General features: G+C 29.7%; 1 protein-coding gene across 1 annotated transcript; it reads left to right on the top strand.

Moving 5' to 3' along the window:
- Positions 1-12,955: 12,955 nt before the first annotated feature.
- LOC105625776 (myrosinase 1) lies at positions 12,956-18,528 on the top strand. The gene is given in 8 exon segments (XM_012207095.1): positions 12,956-13,029; positions 15,892-15,971; positions 16,121-16,254; positions 16,421-16,754; positions 16,843-17,185; positions 17,397-17,547; positions 18,067-18,308; positions 18,387-18,528. Coding segments are annotated over 8 exon segments (1,500 nt in total).
- Positions 18,529-18,964: the final 436 nt, after the last annotated feature.

Here is an 18,964-nt window from a genome sequence, read left to right on the forward strand (position 1 = left end):
GAGAGAGAGAGAGAGAGAGTTAAAAATACGATATTGCTAGAGTACATTGTAACATCATTACAATTAACCTCAGGGTAAATGTTAAGAAAAGCCCGCTCACTTGAAATTTTGATAACAATACACTGAATCGACACATAAAAATAAAAATTTGACAAGATAAAAGTGTCGCTCTGCTTTGTGAACTGGAATATTTTAAGTTAAAGTTGACGACTATTCAGGTTAGGAAATCTGTTACAGCCAGGAAATATTGCGATGCGAGCATGTGGTCACATTTTTATGCTCTATGGATACGTGCGCATGAGTTGTGTTTGTTTTATTGTACTAGATATTATTCGCTGCTTTAAAATCAAATTCTTTAAAATCAAATAAAATCTGTTTTGAAACACAAATTTACTATTTTAAAAACAAATTAATTTACTGCTTTAAAAACAAAAATAATATAAGAAAATAATTTCTGTTTTAAAATAGATAATTCGTTTTTAAAGTACTAAATTTGTGTTTTTAAAGCAGCAAATTTCTATTTTAGAACAGATAATTTGGTTTTTTAGAACATGTTACAACTTTTCCTAACTCTGTTTCATTTTGCTCCAAAGCGGGGCAAGATGTACTAATTCGTATTTTGATATTTTATTCATAAACATCCTAAAATTACACCTTTTTGCAAATAGTAGGATAAATAGTTCTTCATATGTATTAAAAGAAATAAATATGTTATAAATATGTTATAAATAAAGAAATATGTATATTTTAAAAAATTGATACAACTTGCCCAAGTCTCCTAAACATCCTAAAATTACACCTTTTTGCAAATAGTAGGATAAATAGTTCTTCATATGTATTAAAAGAAATAAATATGTTATAAATATGTTATAAATAAAGAAATATGTATATTTTAAAAAATTGATACAACTTGCCCAAGTCTCCATATATATATGTAAATGTACATACAGCAATGAGCAATTTTTTAAAAGAATAGTATTTTAAAAGAATAATAGTAATAAATTAACGAAGAATAATCAAATTACAATAACATCACATCTCATTAATAATTCAACTTTCTGACTTATTCTTATGAAATTCACTTTTAAATTTATATATTATTCAAAATCTTTTGATTACGTTATGTATGAACGATCGATTAAATCTGCAAAATAATTATATTTCAGTACTAATAGTAGATATATGAATGCGCAAAAGGAGGTTTGTTATAACGAATGCATAGATATTTCATTATTTCCTAAGAAAATTACCATTTTACTATGTTATAAACGCTCGCGCGATTGCGGTTTACCTAATATTTTAGCTTATTTATATTTGTTAAGTAATTGACTAGATTAATTAATTGAGTGTGTGGTCGACGGTGACCTCGTCGATGTAATACAGACCGGTACCCAAATATGATCGCCGATACTCTGCACGCCGCTGTCGGTTTACAAGGGATGCCGCAGCTCTCGAATGGCCGGCGTTGTTAAATCGAGGAAGCAATTTTACGAAAATCACTATTTGGTTGATTCGTGCGTCACGCGGACCGCCATGTAATCCGTGGTTATCCGGTGCTCTCGGTCTTCTCGCGTAATCCGAGCAATTATACTAGATCTCTCAGCGAATACCGAAAATTCCTCGCGGCTGGGAAAATGAGAGAGAGAGCACACAATGGAAAAGTTTAAGTGGCAAACCAACGGCTCGTTAGCTGGCGCGGAATGCGCAAACAGAAAGTACCGTGAAGGCTTTTATTGAAAACGCTGGTTACCGTAATTGGATGTAAGCATCATTCACCGTATAACTTTATTCATACCTGCTGAAAGTATTTTAAATACGAATGGGAAATGTGCAAAACTCTAGCACAACACGCGTGTAATACGAAACGAGTATACAGCGACAAAAATAAAATTCCATTTATCGGAATTAGACTGCAAACATTTAAATTTTCAAAGTTGATATAACATACATTCATAAGAATTATTCTTTTTTTAAACTAGATAAAATTTTCTTGAAGAGAAGTAATATTTTAGATTACAACCGCACATATTTCTTATGAAAGCAAATTCTTGAGAACGATAATATTACGGAAAGTTAAAATTATATACAGAGAAAATAGTATTTTCTGCATATCTACTTTGGTACACCGGCTGTCGGTGCACCGCTGCATCGTACCGTCACGATTCTCGCTGTATCAATGCTTTAAAACGAGAGAAACTTTAGAATGTCTCGTTGGTAGGGTATTGATATTATCTGTATAATTAAAACTCGGTTTGAAAAGATATAATTATTTCATTTCCTTCGGTATGGCTCGAGTTCCGTAACACGCAGTTCCGTATAATTCGGCTTTCTTGCGGCAGCCGCGCTCACGAAGTTCCGGCAACAAGTTACAGCCTTCGACTTCTAGTCCGGTAACTTTAAGGGTGAAGAACTCGAGACGCGCAACGTGTCAGACGCCATAGGCGCTCGCCTGATTCATGGTTGACTTCCCGCGGTGTGTAGGAGTTGCCCCTTGCTAATCTAAGAAGCTGATCATCATGCATGCAAGCATCGTGTAATTAACCGCGGCAGAGGTCTTCCGATGCTCGTACACCCCCTACACAGCAAAAAACGGAGTAAATCGAGGCCAGTCTAATGATTTAACCAACATGCGAATTTTAAAGATCAACGTAAATCCATCAGATATCTTGCATTATTCGGATATTGGATTATAATTTAAAATCCTAATTTTTCGATCATAAACGCGAATGTTTTTACGACGACCAAATCTCTAGTCTAATATAAATAAGAATAAGTGCAAAGGGAAATATAAAAAGCAGAATGATAATCAGTATATTTGTATTGGATAGAAGAGAATAGCGCGCTGTCCGAGTAAGAAGAGATGGAAGAAGCGATAGATGGGAGACGTGCGTCAGAGGGTGCATGCCGTCCCCATGTTATGGCGAAAGGGCGGAAAGGCGGAGGGATATAGAGTGGGCTCGCCCGGGCACGACATGGCCACCCCCTTTATCAAAGGCCTTGGCACTTTGCCACGTCGCAGCGCATAATGAAGCAGCACGTTGGGCTTCGGTTATACTGGCGCCAGGGCTCATGTTTTGCCTCCCAGAGAATAGTTTATTGTGCCGCGCTGCGCTGCGGCCCACCGCTGTCTCCTTCCGCACCGGCAGTTCTGTTCGCCTTGTCATGTATGATATTCGCATTAGTATTAAGGCGGTTAATACTCGCGGTAGATCCTCCTTTGACGCGAAGCGTGCAGACGGAGCGATTTTCGTAATGCAGTAACAGCCTGGTACCATGTGTTAAATACATCGATGAATCATACTGAAAGTGTCTCTATTTGAAATTTAATATGAATTTCTCGTATCTATTCGTATAAGATATTTAACGATTATCACGTTTTCCTTTTAATAATAGATTACTCAATGAAATTGAAATTCTTACTGAAAATTTCGACAATTTTTACAATCGTCGTTGTTACAATAAAATATGTATTAGAGATTATATGATATATATTTTAATCGAAACTAAAATTCAATTTTCTCGAAAAGTAATGAGTAATAAATTTTGTGTTACATACTTTTTAAACCTCTGGAACTTAATATATTGTACTAAAAAATTTCCAATTTCAATTATATTTCAATCATGTCTGCAACTATATAGGAAATTATGAATGTTTCGATATTGAAATAGTTCTATTGTTTTAATTTGTTTTTTTTTATTTGTAATTTTATACTTACAGTTTCGTTTTATCACTTGAATTCTGCGTTATTCAATCACTCAGAATTAAAAAAAAATTGGAGCTATCAAGATTTTTAAGTAACAATCGATCAATCTAGCTGCAACCCATCCATCAAAAAGTAACAGTGTATACTCATACAGACTATCTCATGTACCGTTCTGTGAAACATAACTTCGTGATACGCGCGATTTCCATTAGCTCAGATTGGCTGAAGTGACGTTTCCAACTATTGTGGGAACGTCAAAACTTCCTTGAACAAAGACGGACATTAATGTCCGTTTATCTGCTAATCGTCGGGACAGTAGCGAAGCGTCATGGTTTGTTAGGCCATAGTTATATCCGCTTTGTATTCGAGAGTGTGGTTATCGGAGGAACTGTAGACGGCATAACGAGAAGGTTATTATCCAGGCCGCTTAATTTATGCAAGTAATAAACTCATGACGCCATTATTGGCTTTGTGGTTATACAAACGTGGTGAATACATGTTAGGTATTCATAAGCAACGAATCTCGAAATTTCAATAACTGCCATTTTGAATGAACGATATCACATCAAGAATTTATAAAAACAGTAATTTACAATTTAGAACACATAAAATATTTTGACGTAATGAAAACTTAATGCAACAAACATACGTATTTGATTTCATTGATTTTATTACTCAATTTAGATTAAAGTAGAATTAAATCTTGTTTGTTAAGGTGATTAAGCATAATATAAACATTTCGCGGAATATTGATTAAAAATATGTGGCAAGAAATATCTGTTTTTTTTAATTTATTTGTTTAATTTATTTACGATAATTTTTATATTGCTCTTTTATTTCAAAAGTGACATAATTCATAAAGTTAAGTTTTAAAAAAAAGAAGAATTTTTTTAATTACACAAAAATTATTATTAATAAAATAATGTCGGCAATAAAAATATCTTAAAAATATTCTCATCTGTCATTAATCATGTCTTTTTCACAAAATTATTTTTTGAGTTATAATAATGTTTTGATTTTATAGAATTATAACAAATCTGAAATAATTTATCAAAAATGACGTAACTCAAAATATTTAATCAATAATTTATCTTCATTACATGGAAAAGTTTTAGTGAAATATGTGCAAAATTTAACTAGATACAGATTTGAAAATAATTTTGTTGGACGATTAAAATAATTATATGGAATATTCAAATTGATTGCTAGAATGTCAAAACTTTTTGCAACATTGCTCATCATGCTTGAGATTTCGTAATTATTTTGCTGGTCTAATAAAATTATATTTTCTACTATTGCAGGAGATATTATGATCTCTTTGAAAACATTAATAACAACATAAATGCTATTTGAAGAGCTGTAAAGTTAAATTAATTTAATTTGAAAATTATATTTTTTGAGTTATATTTCTTTAAAATAAAGGAAACGATATAAATCAGGTGCCAAGACAAAATTTAGGCGGAAATTTGGAAATAATTCAGACTAATGATTTTTTTTCATAAAAAAGTTATTTAAGGTATTATTAATAAATTCTAAAGTTTTTCTCCTCTAGTGAGAAACGTATATCGAACGTGTATCGATCTCCAAGAGAGAAGAAAAGGTAAAATCAATTTTTTGATTTATCGGTTATTCTTTAATTTTACGAAAAAAATGATTCTCTACAAAATTAAAGCTTACAAAATTCATTACAAAAAAGGCTTTAGACATATTTTTCGTTAGATAAATATTTCTTCAAATAATGGCTTTCTAAAATTGAGTTAAATAACTCGATCACATTAAATTCTCCAAATATTCATTATATTAGGTGAGTGTCTCTTCGAAACAGGTATGCCGCTCTATTTATTCTTTTGGCAATGTGTTAGTGACTGTTTATGTACATATCAAGAGCCAACATCTGTATTTTATGATGGTATTAAAGAAGGATATTTCAATATTATAACGTTAGCAAACATTAATGTGACTTCAACAATCTATCTGTTAAGAAGGTGTGAATTTCAATTACAACAATGACGAAAAATATATGTTTCATTTATTGAAGAAAATTTAAATGAAAGTGAAATTGAAAATGTTAAAGATAGAGGAATAAACAGCCTTTGAGACTCAAATAGACAGAGGAAAGACAATAAAATGTTCAACTCCAAAATTTAAATTGTATAACTGTTTACTCGAAGTGTTATAAAACTTACACAAGAGAAAAGTGTATAGTTGCTGCAGAGAAGTCACAAACAGGTAAGATAATTATTGATAAGATAAAATATATTTTTGCGTTTAATAAATTTTTCATAGATTTTGATATTATATTAAATTTAATATAATAATATAATAATTACAGGTGAGTGTAGCAGAGCTCGAGAATCGCCAAATTTCAATGGCAAACATTATGTTTTAATTTATGCCGAGAATGCTGCAGAAGAATTTCTGACAAAAGAAAAAAAAATCTTTGAGTAAACGAGACTCTGTTCAATGTGTACAAAGTCTTATGTTCAATCTTAGAATAGATAATAGAACGTAAAAATGATGACACGTTCAGTATTGGATAGAATAATGAATACTGATTTAGTAGCAGTTGAAGGTATGTTATTATTTACGTTATGACTTAATACACAAAATTATTAATTTATATTGTTTCAAAATCGCATTTTATTCATTTTTCATTTACAGCCAGATAATACGCCTCTTGCCTCGTTTTTGGCTCCAAAGTCAGTACGTGCAATAGGTCGATCAGAAGATGAAAGCGTTGCTGTGAATTGTGCTTTGTGACATATATTGAAGAACATCTGACTTACCTGTGATTATTATATTATTATATTAAATTTAATATAATATCAAAATCTATAAAAAATTTATTAAACGCAAAAGTATATTTTACTTTATCAATAATTATCTTACCTATTTGTGACTTCTCTGCAGCAACTATACTTTTCTCTTGTGTAAGTTTTATAAGACTTCGAATGAACAATTACATAATTTAAATTTGGAGTTGCACACTTTTATTGTCTTTCCTCCGACTACTTGATTTTCTAAGGCTGTTTATTTCTCTATCTTTAATATTTTCAATTTCACCTTCACTTAAATTTTCTTTACAAATGAAACATATATTTTCCGTCATCGTTGTAATTGAAATACACAAAACATATTTTTAATAGATAGATTGTTGCAATCAAACTGATATTATATTGAAATATATCCTTCTTTCTTTCCCGAATACCATCATAAAAGACTGATGTTAACTCCTGATATATACATAAACAGTCAACACATTGTCAAAAGAATAAATATACTAGCGACCAGAGTTGGCAAGTAACGCGTTGTAACATCGTTACCGTTACAAGTTACTTTTTTCGGTAACGAATAGGTAACAATGTTACATTTTCTTCTGAATAATGTTCATGATAACGCAATTACATTTTTGGAGTAACGGTACCGATTTCACTAGTTACTTTCATCGTTTTTTTTTTCTAACTAAAAGTTTAGTCGTAACTATAGCCTTGAAGAGAATAGAAAACAGAGATGAAACATTAATAGTCTGATTGGATGCCTAAATCACGATGCCTTTTTTTCATTGTATTCATAGTTTACATGTATAGACTAACTCAGATATAACATTATATTTAATTTCTTAAAATAAAACTTTTTCTGTGTCATATCTCACAAATTAAATTTATGTAATAATAATGCAGATTACAAACAATATTATTTTTTTATTATAGTATATTTATTATAGTATATTTTATTATAGTATATTATAGTATATTTTACCCTTAGTGTATTCATGATTGTTCGTATCTTGTTTCTTTTTTCTCGAAATACTGCACCTAGCTAAATAATTCTTTCTACTTTCTTTCTTTTTAAATATTTCTTTCAACTTCATAAATGTTTTTTAAAGATGTTAAAATATATATATGAATCTTCATAATTTTTGTATATATTTTGCAAAAATTATGGAAATACAATTTTTTTACTTGTATAGTAAAAAAAATTAGTATTAAAAATTAAACGTATAATTTTAAAGATATCTTATTAAAAATAATACAAAAAATAAATTTATTTGAGTAGAAAAATTACAAAAAATGCAATATATATTATGTGATACGACAGCATCTACTTCATTCATGAAAATAACGCACGATGTTTACTATGAGCATATATATTTTTTGAGCTCTATTCCTCTAATAAAAATTAGAATTTTCACATCATTTTTACATTTACTGAAAAAAATCTGCATATAATATTCTATTAATATTAAGAAAAAAAAGTAACAAAAATGTAACGATTCGTTATATTTTAAGTAACGATAACGATAACGAGTTACTTTTGCAAATCAATAACGAGTAACGAAAACGAGTTATTTTTTTAAGAAAAAAAACGATAACGAGTTATTTTTATGAGGTAACATTATCAACCCTGCTAGCGGCATATCTACTTCGAAAGGACAGTTACATAATATAATGAATATTCGGAGAATTTAATGGTCAAGTTATTTAATCCAATTTTAGAAGGTCATTACTTGAAGAAATATTTGACGAGAAATATATATAAAATTTTTTTGTAGAGAATTTTATAAATTTCAATTTTGTACAGAATCTTTTTTTCCGTAAAATTGAGGAAGAACTGATAAATCGGCAAAAAACTGATTTTTCATTCCTTTTCCCCTTTTTTTAGAGAAGATATGCAGTTATCGAGGGGGAAAATTTCAGAATTTCTTAATAACCTAAAATAACTAATTTATGCAAAAAAAACTTTAGTTTGAATTACTTCTACCAAAATATTTGATGACCTGACCTAATATATGTTTTGTAAAAAATGTTCAATATTTTTATTAAAATACGCCAATATAAATTGTAATATGAAAAATGCGCGTGCCATTTGGGATAAGCAAAAACAAGAAGATCATTAATGAACCTAAAATTTTCGTCCGAGGTAAACACGAACGATTTAACTTGTGTAATTTCCCGTTAACATATCAGAGTATATTTTGACAACGCGAGCTGCTTGTGGACTTGCGAAGACGTAGCATCGTAATCGTTTACCTTGGCGACCTGAATTATGCAAGTTAGTCTCGACTACTAACCTCATGCCAGTAACGTTCGTTCGTTGTGCCATAATGTGAATTTAATCGGAACTTCGCAGACAATCTAATTAAAGAGTAAAGTACTAAAAGTAGTGTTCATCACTTGTTTTCGGTATCTAAATAGAGATTTATGGCGTGAACAAATTGCGTTTATTTATTTGTATGTATAAAATGTTCAATTTTCGATATACTTAAGATTTAATATTGTGATATCTCGCCAAATAATCAATGTAGAGCAAGATTTTTTTATTTTATTTAAAAAGGCAAATTGCGCCCTTTAAAATGATCATTATCATACTTGTCAATTTTTATTACATGATAATTTTATTACACGAGAAAAATTTAAATTTTGATTATCTTAAATATGTCCTTACTCGAAACTACTAATCACATCTTTGAGTATTTAAAATTTCAAAATTGATTAAAAATACGTAGAGATTTTATTCTTTAAAACTCTTTTTAAATTTTTTTTTATGTTAATTATTCATTGAATAATTACAGTTTAAACAAGGATAAAAATTTATCAAAAAATTGTGATTCCCTAATTTCTTTAGCAATGTATGTACATATATATATACATTGGTGCGTCACCAAAATCCGAATAAATCGAATAATTTCTTTAAACAAAATGTTTTTAATGAAAAATTAAATATTACAAAAAATTCTTTTACATGGCACTTGGGGAATCTCTGTAGAGCACAATTATTATATGTTCCCTATTAGCTTGAATGATAGCCTCTATTCTCGATCTGAAACGTTCGCACGCAGGTTGTAATGTAGCGCTGTCCATGCCGATGAATGCTGCCTCAATAACGGTCCTTAATGATATCACATTGGGATGCCAAGACTTGTTTGTGACCTTTTCCACTTCATACGTAGTTGTTCAAGGAATTTAAATGTGGGCTGTTGGAAGGCCAGAATGGGAATCGAGGCGAGCAACTCGGCTGCTTATCCTGGTAGCTTCAGAGAGCATCTGTCGTATCTTTAATTTGTACGATTTGTATCAAAGGTTTTCCTCGGCAATTCGACGCATTGTTGATTCGCTTACACCAACAATCGATGCTAATTTTCGTAACGATTGCCCTGGGTCATCAGCGCTTAAGTTCTTTCAACGACTGCGGGGATCCTCGCGGTGCGTTTTTTCGAGTGACTCTTCCTCGCTGACATACTGGAACTTTCGTTGGACTGTTCTAAAACAATATATTTTGCCACAACGTCATAAACGGTTGATCTCGGGTATCCAAAGAACCGAATTATTTCCGTTGTTGAACGCCCAGTGCGAAGGCCTTCGATGATCGCTCTTCGATTATACTCCGCACTTGGTTTCAACATCGCGGCCATTTTGAGAATATGACTGTTTACTAGAAGCATCAGACTTTCTCGGAACGCCAACAATCTCTAGCGGAGGCATAATATGGCGGAAAATTTAAATTGAAATTTGTTCGGATTTTAGTGACACACCCTGTATATTTACGTATACCATAATTTTATAGTTATAAATATAAACATCATTGTGTTAGCAAGAACTTAGTACTATATAAATAGATTCACTCACTCACTTAATCCTTAAACACGATTGAGAGACTCTAAATTAAGAATTTGCATAACATACGAACTGAAAAGCGATACATGTTGCAGTATCTTTATGAGAAGAATTGCAACAACGACAAAGCGACTTCGACGCTTGCTTCGAATGTCGGATAATTGATATATAAAGCTCGGTTTAATATTATTTTTAAAGATTGATCAGTTATCACATGAAATGGTAATATGCTCTATTTCCGAAAGTTCGATTCCTGTTATCAAAGCTCGAAATATGCATGTACTGAGATCTACTTGCTTTTCTTGAAAATATACCTATAAATCTAAGAGAAAGCCCCAAATGGATGGGATAGTAAAAGACAGCGCAAGTAATGTGAGAGTAAACAATGGATCTGTATAACTCCAAATTGATCATAATGGGAGTGAGAGTAGATAAATGAAATTTTGCGTTAGAACTTCTATGACAGATGGTCTCACATTTCCAGAGAAAATATCTTTTAAAATTGAATATCAGACTCTAGTTTCTCTACGCTTTGCTACACTGCCTTACGACAGAAAACGCATTCGTTGTATAGAAGAATAAGAATTCGCAAAGCTTCATCTTCATCTTTTTCCTTTTCTCCTTTTTCTTCGGTCATGAAAGAATGAATTAAAGAGCTATTAGTCAAACAAAGAAACAAAATGATTCATAGCAGGAATAAGATTACGTTGCAGATTCTTTTGAGAAAAACAAAAATAGAAATTGGCGAGAAACCCATTTCTGTAAAAATCGTAAGAGCCGAGAACTTTTGTATTCGGTCTGAGTGAAAATTAGAATTTATAAGCGTGAACTATTTGACCGTTTGGTTCGATTTTCTATCATGAGAAAAGAATTCTGAGAAAAAGAGCAAAACAGATGTTGCGTTATATCTATTCTTTTAAATTACTGTCGCACCTTACGACCGGATTGTACAACACGCCGAAATGCATACGCATACAGGATTTTCTGATCCACTTTCTTTGCAAAGTATCATAAAACCGCGTATCGTACGCTACGTCGGACGCGCGCCTTACTTTGTATCGGCAACATCCGGGATTCTTGGAAGAAGAGAAGGAATGAGAAAAGAAATGTTATCTGTTCTCAGCAACGAAGTTTTCATGCTTCCAGCGTATTTTTCTGTTTAGATTATATAACCCGACCTTACTTCAGGACCAAATGTTTCGCGGAGATTACCTGTCGAAATGCATATTTTCTACCGGCAAATAAATTTCTTTTCGGAAGGTAGGCAACAAAAATATTTTAATATGTTAAGCTAAGTTCTCTTGAGAAATTGATAATGAGCGTATTATTTCTCGTCCTGTACATACATCTTTGTTTTTTTAATTTAAAGCAAAGCAAAATTTGATTATTTTTTTATTACAATAAAAATAAAAAAAGAGATAAAATGCTATCTTATTTTTGTCCGATAAAAAATTGTAACTTGTTTCTTAGTTTTTAAGAAAGTGTCAGTCTTTTGCAATAAAAATCGTGAAGATAGAAATACAAATTACCTTTTGATATTTTATATATTTCTCTTTAACTGCAGATGTGATATTAGTTGCAGTTCAATGCTGAGTAAAACGAATTCTCTGTGCGTTATTGTTTTTGTACAGATTCCTATTTAATAATAATAGTTATATATACGCTTTAGATCTTGATTACGAATAAGATATGTCAATAATAAAATTTTTCTTGCATATACCTTCAGTGTACATAAATGACATTGAATTTTGGTTTTCTCTATTAGATATGATATATATATTTATGGAAATTATCACTTTGATCATCTCTTTGATACGATCATCTTTTTGATACTCTCTAAATCTGAATCAGTGGATAATCTCTGATAACATAATAAAAATTAACTAGGTTAGGTATCGCATATTTTAATATTCACTGATTATCAGTGGCATATTTGTCACTGATATCAGTGACAAGTATGCCACTGATAATCAGTGAATTAATATTAAAATATGCGATACCTAACCTAGCTCATTTTTATTATGTGATCTAACTAATCTTGTTTTAATGCTTAAATTCAATGAATATGGTTGAAAGATTAAAATTAACGTGCAAATATCAATATTTTAAGTTATATAATGCTCAAATATTCTTCCTTTTTTTAGTTTTTGAACTTCATTGATTATTAGTACAAAGTATGCCGTTGAGTAATTAGTGATTATTCATTGTTTCAGATTTAGAGAGTACATAGCGTGTATATAGAGAAAAGTCGATACTAACATAGATTTCTTAAAGTGACACCTCTTTATTTTTCAGAAACTAACTATTGCACTTTATTAGTACTAAATACAATCATGATCTGTTTAGTTAATTAAAAAAATACAAACTAATAATTCATGTATTTGTGGCTTGTTTCTATATCAAATCAACTAAAAACGAATTCTACGAATACGAAAATAAAATTCTTACAATTTTCTTTTGCAAATTGTGTAGTTTAAATAATAGTGATTATATTATTGATAATATTATGTCATTTTAAATGCTTGTAATTTCCTAAATCAATTCTATTTATATTATTTTTTCTCTTAGTTTTTTTATAATACGATTCTCAATTTAAAATTGGGATGCAGCGTAAACCACCTGTCTGTAAAACAAATCATGAGCTATGAACTTAATCTTTATAATGTTGCTTTATAGTGTCAAATAGCTTTATTGAAGCTAAAGACAATCGTGTATATGGAAAAATTCTTGAAAAACTATCGTGTTACATATTTGCATCTTGCAGAACAGCCTAAAGTAAATATACATATAATTCAATAAAAATGTTTTATAACGAAGCAAAAAGATTCTGGAATATCTTATATACATTCACTTGTAAATAGTTTAGATAATTCCTGTAAAAGAAAAAGAATAAGAATACGTAGCATTACTATCTACTGTATCAGTTTTTGGAGCCCATTTTGTCAGACGCTCATTTTGCATAGGAAAAAATTAATTATTGCAAAATTGCAAATAGTATTATAAAAACTGCTTATACTATTTGATGGAAAGATACTTTTTAGTTTGTACTTATGTTTTTAAGAAATCTTGTTGAAAAACAAAATGATATGTCGGTGATTTTCCCACGTATCTTTCATTATAAATTACGATACTTGTGTATGAATGACAATTTTTTATTTTTATTTCTCGTTTAACTTACATTTATATTTGTTATAGCTAATGCGAAGTAATTATATACGAGATTTTCAATCATATTCAAATAATTCAATTAAAATATGATCCATTACGATTGATATGACTAATCAAAACAACACATTTTATATTATATAATTATAAAATATATTATAAAAAGCTTGATAAAATGATAGATATAAATTAAAATGATATATATAACGTAAACACTTGATGAACTTGATAATAATCTAGTCATATATACGATTGGCAATAACATTCGAAATTGTGAGCATAATATCTGTATCTGTATCGAATTGTAATTAAAATTATTTTCTTATTGTAAGGACTATATGTTATTTAAACACTTGAAGTATTTCCGGCCGCGATAATATTTTTCGCAATAAATTTATTAATAATTTCATATTAACATATTAACATCTTTATAATATGATGCTTGATGATATAGCATCAAATTATTAAATTGTTTGTCAATTTAATTCATCATTACTAAAATAGTTTTAATTGCTTTTATAGCCCGGAAAAATAATTCGGCACGCAGTTCTAAAAAGACTACAATATAGTATATATGCAAGTATACATATATAGTATATATTAGTAATTTAAGATTGAATTATTTAAAGCAATGAAGTTCTAGCTTCGATCATAGGTTTTTCTAGTATTGAAAAATATCTAATTTTGACGCGAATTATATTTTTCGATTTCATCGGTTTCGCGCAGTTGGAGAAGTCTAATATGCGAAAATATGGTTACCTCTTCGTATGACAGAGCTGTTTAACAGAATTCAGTCAATTACCTTAAACGAGAAGATCTAACAAGATATCGAGAGATTTTATGTTGTCTCTTGTTTTTTTCAAAACGGTTACTATTTCATGTTTCCTAGTTGAACATATCACATAGTTCCCAAATTTCACTATGCAATTACAAAATATTGAAAAGAAATGCATAGTAAATCTTTGAAATTTAACACATCATAGTAATTGTAAGTCTTATATAAGAGTTCTTTTACAATGTGTAAAAGTATGAAATAAATATTTATTTTAAATACTAAAACGTGAAAAATAATAACATATTATATGTAACACAGTAAACATGTTTATCACATAAAATTTTGAACTTTGAATTTCCATTAATATCACATACATTTAGAACTTGTTTATTGATCCAAATAGATAAAAAAATAGAAGAAACATAGTTTTCCTTAAATATAAATTTTTATCGATTAAACGAATTGATAAATTTTATAGATTAACAGATATGTTTAATCTTATATTATTACATGATAAGATTAAAAATCTCGGTTAATCTGTAAAAATTTAATCTGTTTGAATTAATTAAAATTTATGTATTAAAAAACTAATTTATTAATTAAAAATTCAACTTGATAATTTATCGGCCATTAAGATAATAAATATTTTTGTTAATAATTATATGACACTGTGATAATTCATAAATCCTTTGACGTCAATATAATTATGAATTATATAATGTAAAATGACAGTATTGACATAAAGTATTATTAGTATTTCAATTAAATTTTTATGCAATTTATCTTTATGATAAATTATCGAATATATATAGCTTCCACTATATCACTGTTATAGTAAAATTTTACTCAGAATAATATAAGCTATTTTATATATATATATAAAGCAAAATAATTTATAACTTTAAATAAAATTACTATATTCATATATAAATTGCGGCACACATGCGCACAAGAATGCACATGTAAACTTTCGTAATTGGAACAAATTGTTACTTGCGAAACTTACGTTGCAGTTACTACTCCGTTAATAGATATTGACGGATGTAGCTATAATAATTTTTAAGATACTATGTATCGCTATGTTTCATATCCAAACAGTTTTCAATGTTTTATTATTGTCTGTGTAATTTGATACAAACATGTGATATATTATTGTTTTATAAATATAATTTTTTTAAATCATTCGAATTATACGTATATGTTAGCACATATTATGGATAATGAAAAAGCATTATGATCGCTACTATTTTTGTATTTAATGTTTATTTAAAAATTGATAATAAGATATAATTAGAAATAATTGATTCGAAAAAATACACAGGAAACGCTTGATTAAATTACGTATTGCACAAATGTGCATTAATCGAAAATAATATGATTTAGATATTTGTGTACATAAATAAGAAGTTACACAATATGTAGAAAGAGCAAAAGTTAACAGAATGATTGCTATTTTTAGAAGAAGAATATATATATATAGAGAGAGAGAGAGAGAGATTAGTGTGTGTGTACAATTGATAATACTCAGTAGTCATTACTGATGCTCAGTCGTCTTCGCAATGGCGAGCTATTCATTTGTCAGGGTCGCTTTCAGCTTTATTTTTATTGTCACGCATAGCTTTGCTGACAATAGACTGTTATCTTTTCCTAAAGATTTTCTATTTGGTGCTGCTTCATCCGCTTATCAAATAGAAGGAGGTTGGAATGAAGGAGGTACGTAAAGAGTTTCTATTTAAAATTTAATATCATTTAATTATTGAAGTATTAAGAGATTTTAAGTATATAAATAGGATTGATGGAATATTGTACTAGCGTTTTCATCAATTTTATAATTAATTTATGGTGTATTTAAATCTAAAAAGGTAAAGGCGAGAGTGTTTGGGATAAATTTGCGCACGAACATCCAGATTTAATAATTGACGGTAGCAATGGCGACGTGGCTTGTGATTCCTATCATAAATATAAAGAAGATGTACAGTTATTAAAGAACATGGGAGTACGTTCCTTATAAATATATTAAAAACTCATGACAATGTATGAAATACATATTGAATAAATACCATAATATTTTATAATAGATTACATAATACATATTTATTATACAATATTTTAATAATTACAAATCAATGGTCATTACATTTAATCATGTCATAATATTGTAGGTTGACTTTTACCGATTTTCTATCAGTTGGCCACGTGTCTTACCGACTGGTTACGCCAATGTGATTAATCAAGAGGGACTCGATTATTACAAAAATCTTACTAATGAATTATTGGCCAATGGTATCGAACCATTTGTTACTTTATTTCATTGGGATCATCCAACTGTCTTTGAAAACATGGGTGGTTGGACCAATGAAATGATGGTTGAATGGATATCTGATTACGCAAGAATTATATTCAAAGAACTTGGTCCCAAAGTTAAATACTTTATGACTATCAATGAACCCGCCGTTATTTGTAATCAGGGGTACGCTGACAATAGAAAAGCACCAGGTATTTTCTTTATACGTGTTTGTTATTTAACGAAAAATATCTTGCGAAATTTAATAGAGTCTTTTTAAAATATGGAATATGATTTTAGGAAAGAAATTAGGCGCTCCTGGCAAATATCTGTGCATGCATAATATTCTAAAAGCGCATGCTAAGATTTATCATATCTATGACACAGAATTTCGAGAACAGCAGAAAGGTCAAATTGGTATAGTTGTATCTTGTTCAGGCGCATTTCCCAAAACTCCTTCTGATACTGAAGCAGTAGATGCATATTTTCAATTTAATTGCGGATGGGTGGCCCATCCCGTGTTTTCAAAGGATGGTGATTACCCAGAAATTATGAAAAAGCATATAGCTGAAAATAGTAAATTGGATGGTTTTCCGAGATCACTTTTGCCTAAATTTTCACCAGAATGGGTGCAATATATTAAGTAAGAAATCTGTAATAAAAATATGCAGTACCATTACTATAATTACCTAGCAAACAAGCTAACGTTATTTGTCATCAAATTTATTTTACGTCAAAATGGTAAGAGCATTATTTTGAGTATAAGCTTGTGTGATCAGCTTGTTTGTTGAGCAATTATGGATTAATATTAGGTAATATTTTTCGATTCTTATTATTTCTTTTGTTTTTTAAAGAGGTACATCGGATTTCTTTGCATTAAATCATTATACTTCGAGACTTGTGGAAACAGTACCACGAAAACAAGGTCAGGCATGGTACGATTATTCTGGTGTAAAAGCAAGCGTGGACCCATCATGGCCAAAAAGTGCTTCGGATTGGCTCAGAGTTAGTTAGCTAGTATAGAAGATGCATATTAATTGCGTGTATCAAACGGCGGATATCAATTTTCGCGTACTCAAAACTTCTGTTTGTGTAGGGCTTCCCAGAAATTCATTAATTTGACCCCGATAACGCATCAGGCACAATTAAGATCATACAGATAGTTTAACTTATTATTATGAATAATTCATTCCGTGAATTATTCATAACTTGTACTCAACGCTATAAATTGGAAATCAGAATTGAGTGTATTTCAGAAAATATGCATATTCGGCTGAATCGAACAGAATTGATAAAATTATGATCGATTATGAAGAAATTAGTAATTGACTATTGCTAAATGTAATATTACGCTTTACGAATATTTTGCCTATTATAAATTGAATTGAATATGTCGTCTCTTTCTTAAATACAACATAATTAAAAAATTAGTATAATTTTTAAATTAAAAATAAATTTAATGCGAATAAAATATTATTTATATTGATATGCAGAGTGTGTGTAAAAATGTTCTAAATTTTTTAGGTTGTTCCTGCTGGATTTCGAGAGCTTATTAAGAAGATTTCACGTGAATATGATAACCCAACTATCTTTATTACGGAAAATGGTTTCTCTGATAAATGTTGTACTATTGATTATTTAAGAATATCCTACTTGGACTCTTATATGAAAGAAATGTTAACCGCTATTCAAAAATATGGAAGTAAAGTGAAAGGATATGCTGTTTGGAGTTTATTAGATAATTATGAATGGCAGAGTGGTTACACGTGAGTTATTATTTCATCATACGTTTTTATGAGCGCTCTTTAAGAAAAAACACATATTTATAAAATTTTGCTCTGCAGAGAACGGTTTGGACTGGTATATGTGAACTTTACGGATCCCAATCGAACGAGAACTCCAAAACGATCAATGAATTGGTATAAAAATGTCATCAAGACTAGGAAACTTTTGATTGATGAGCTAATCACAGTAAATATGGTTTGAAATCATTTTTAAACAGACATGTTGGATAGTAGATGCAAATATTACTTGAATAAATATTCCATTATTTATTTGAAACATTCTTCGAATAATTATTTATATATTTTATCTGATTCTAAAGGATTTTAGAAAGAATTCTAAAGAATTTCACGTTTTTCGTTTAGCGTTTATATTTGGTGCATTTTAATTCCGCAATGTGATTTAGATTGATAGCAGTATGTACTGAGAGAATATGTAGAGTTGCGCTTTCGTAGACAATCAAGTTCCACCAGAGAAAGTATATCGTACATAATAAATCTCATGATATTTTTTATTCATCAAGATGAGTTTAATTATTATGAAGCCTACCCTTCAATCTCTATCTCAATCAAACTCGAACAGAAACATTTAATATATACATGTGTGTGCGTGTGCGTGTGCGTGTGTGTGTGCGTGTGCG

This window comes from Atta cephalotes (assembly GCF_000143395.1).
Source record: "Atta cephalotes unplaced genomic scaffold scaffold00003, whole genome shotgun sequence".
Classification (NCBI taxonomy): Eukaryota; Metazoa; Arthropoda; class Insecta; order Hymenoptera; family Formicidae; genus Atta; species Atta cephalotes.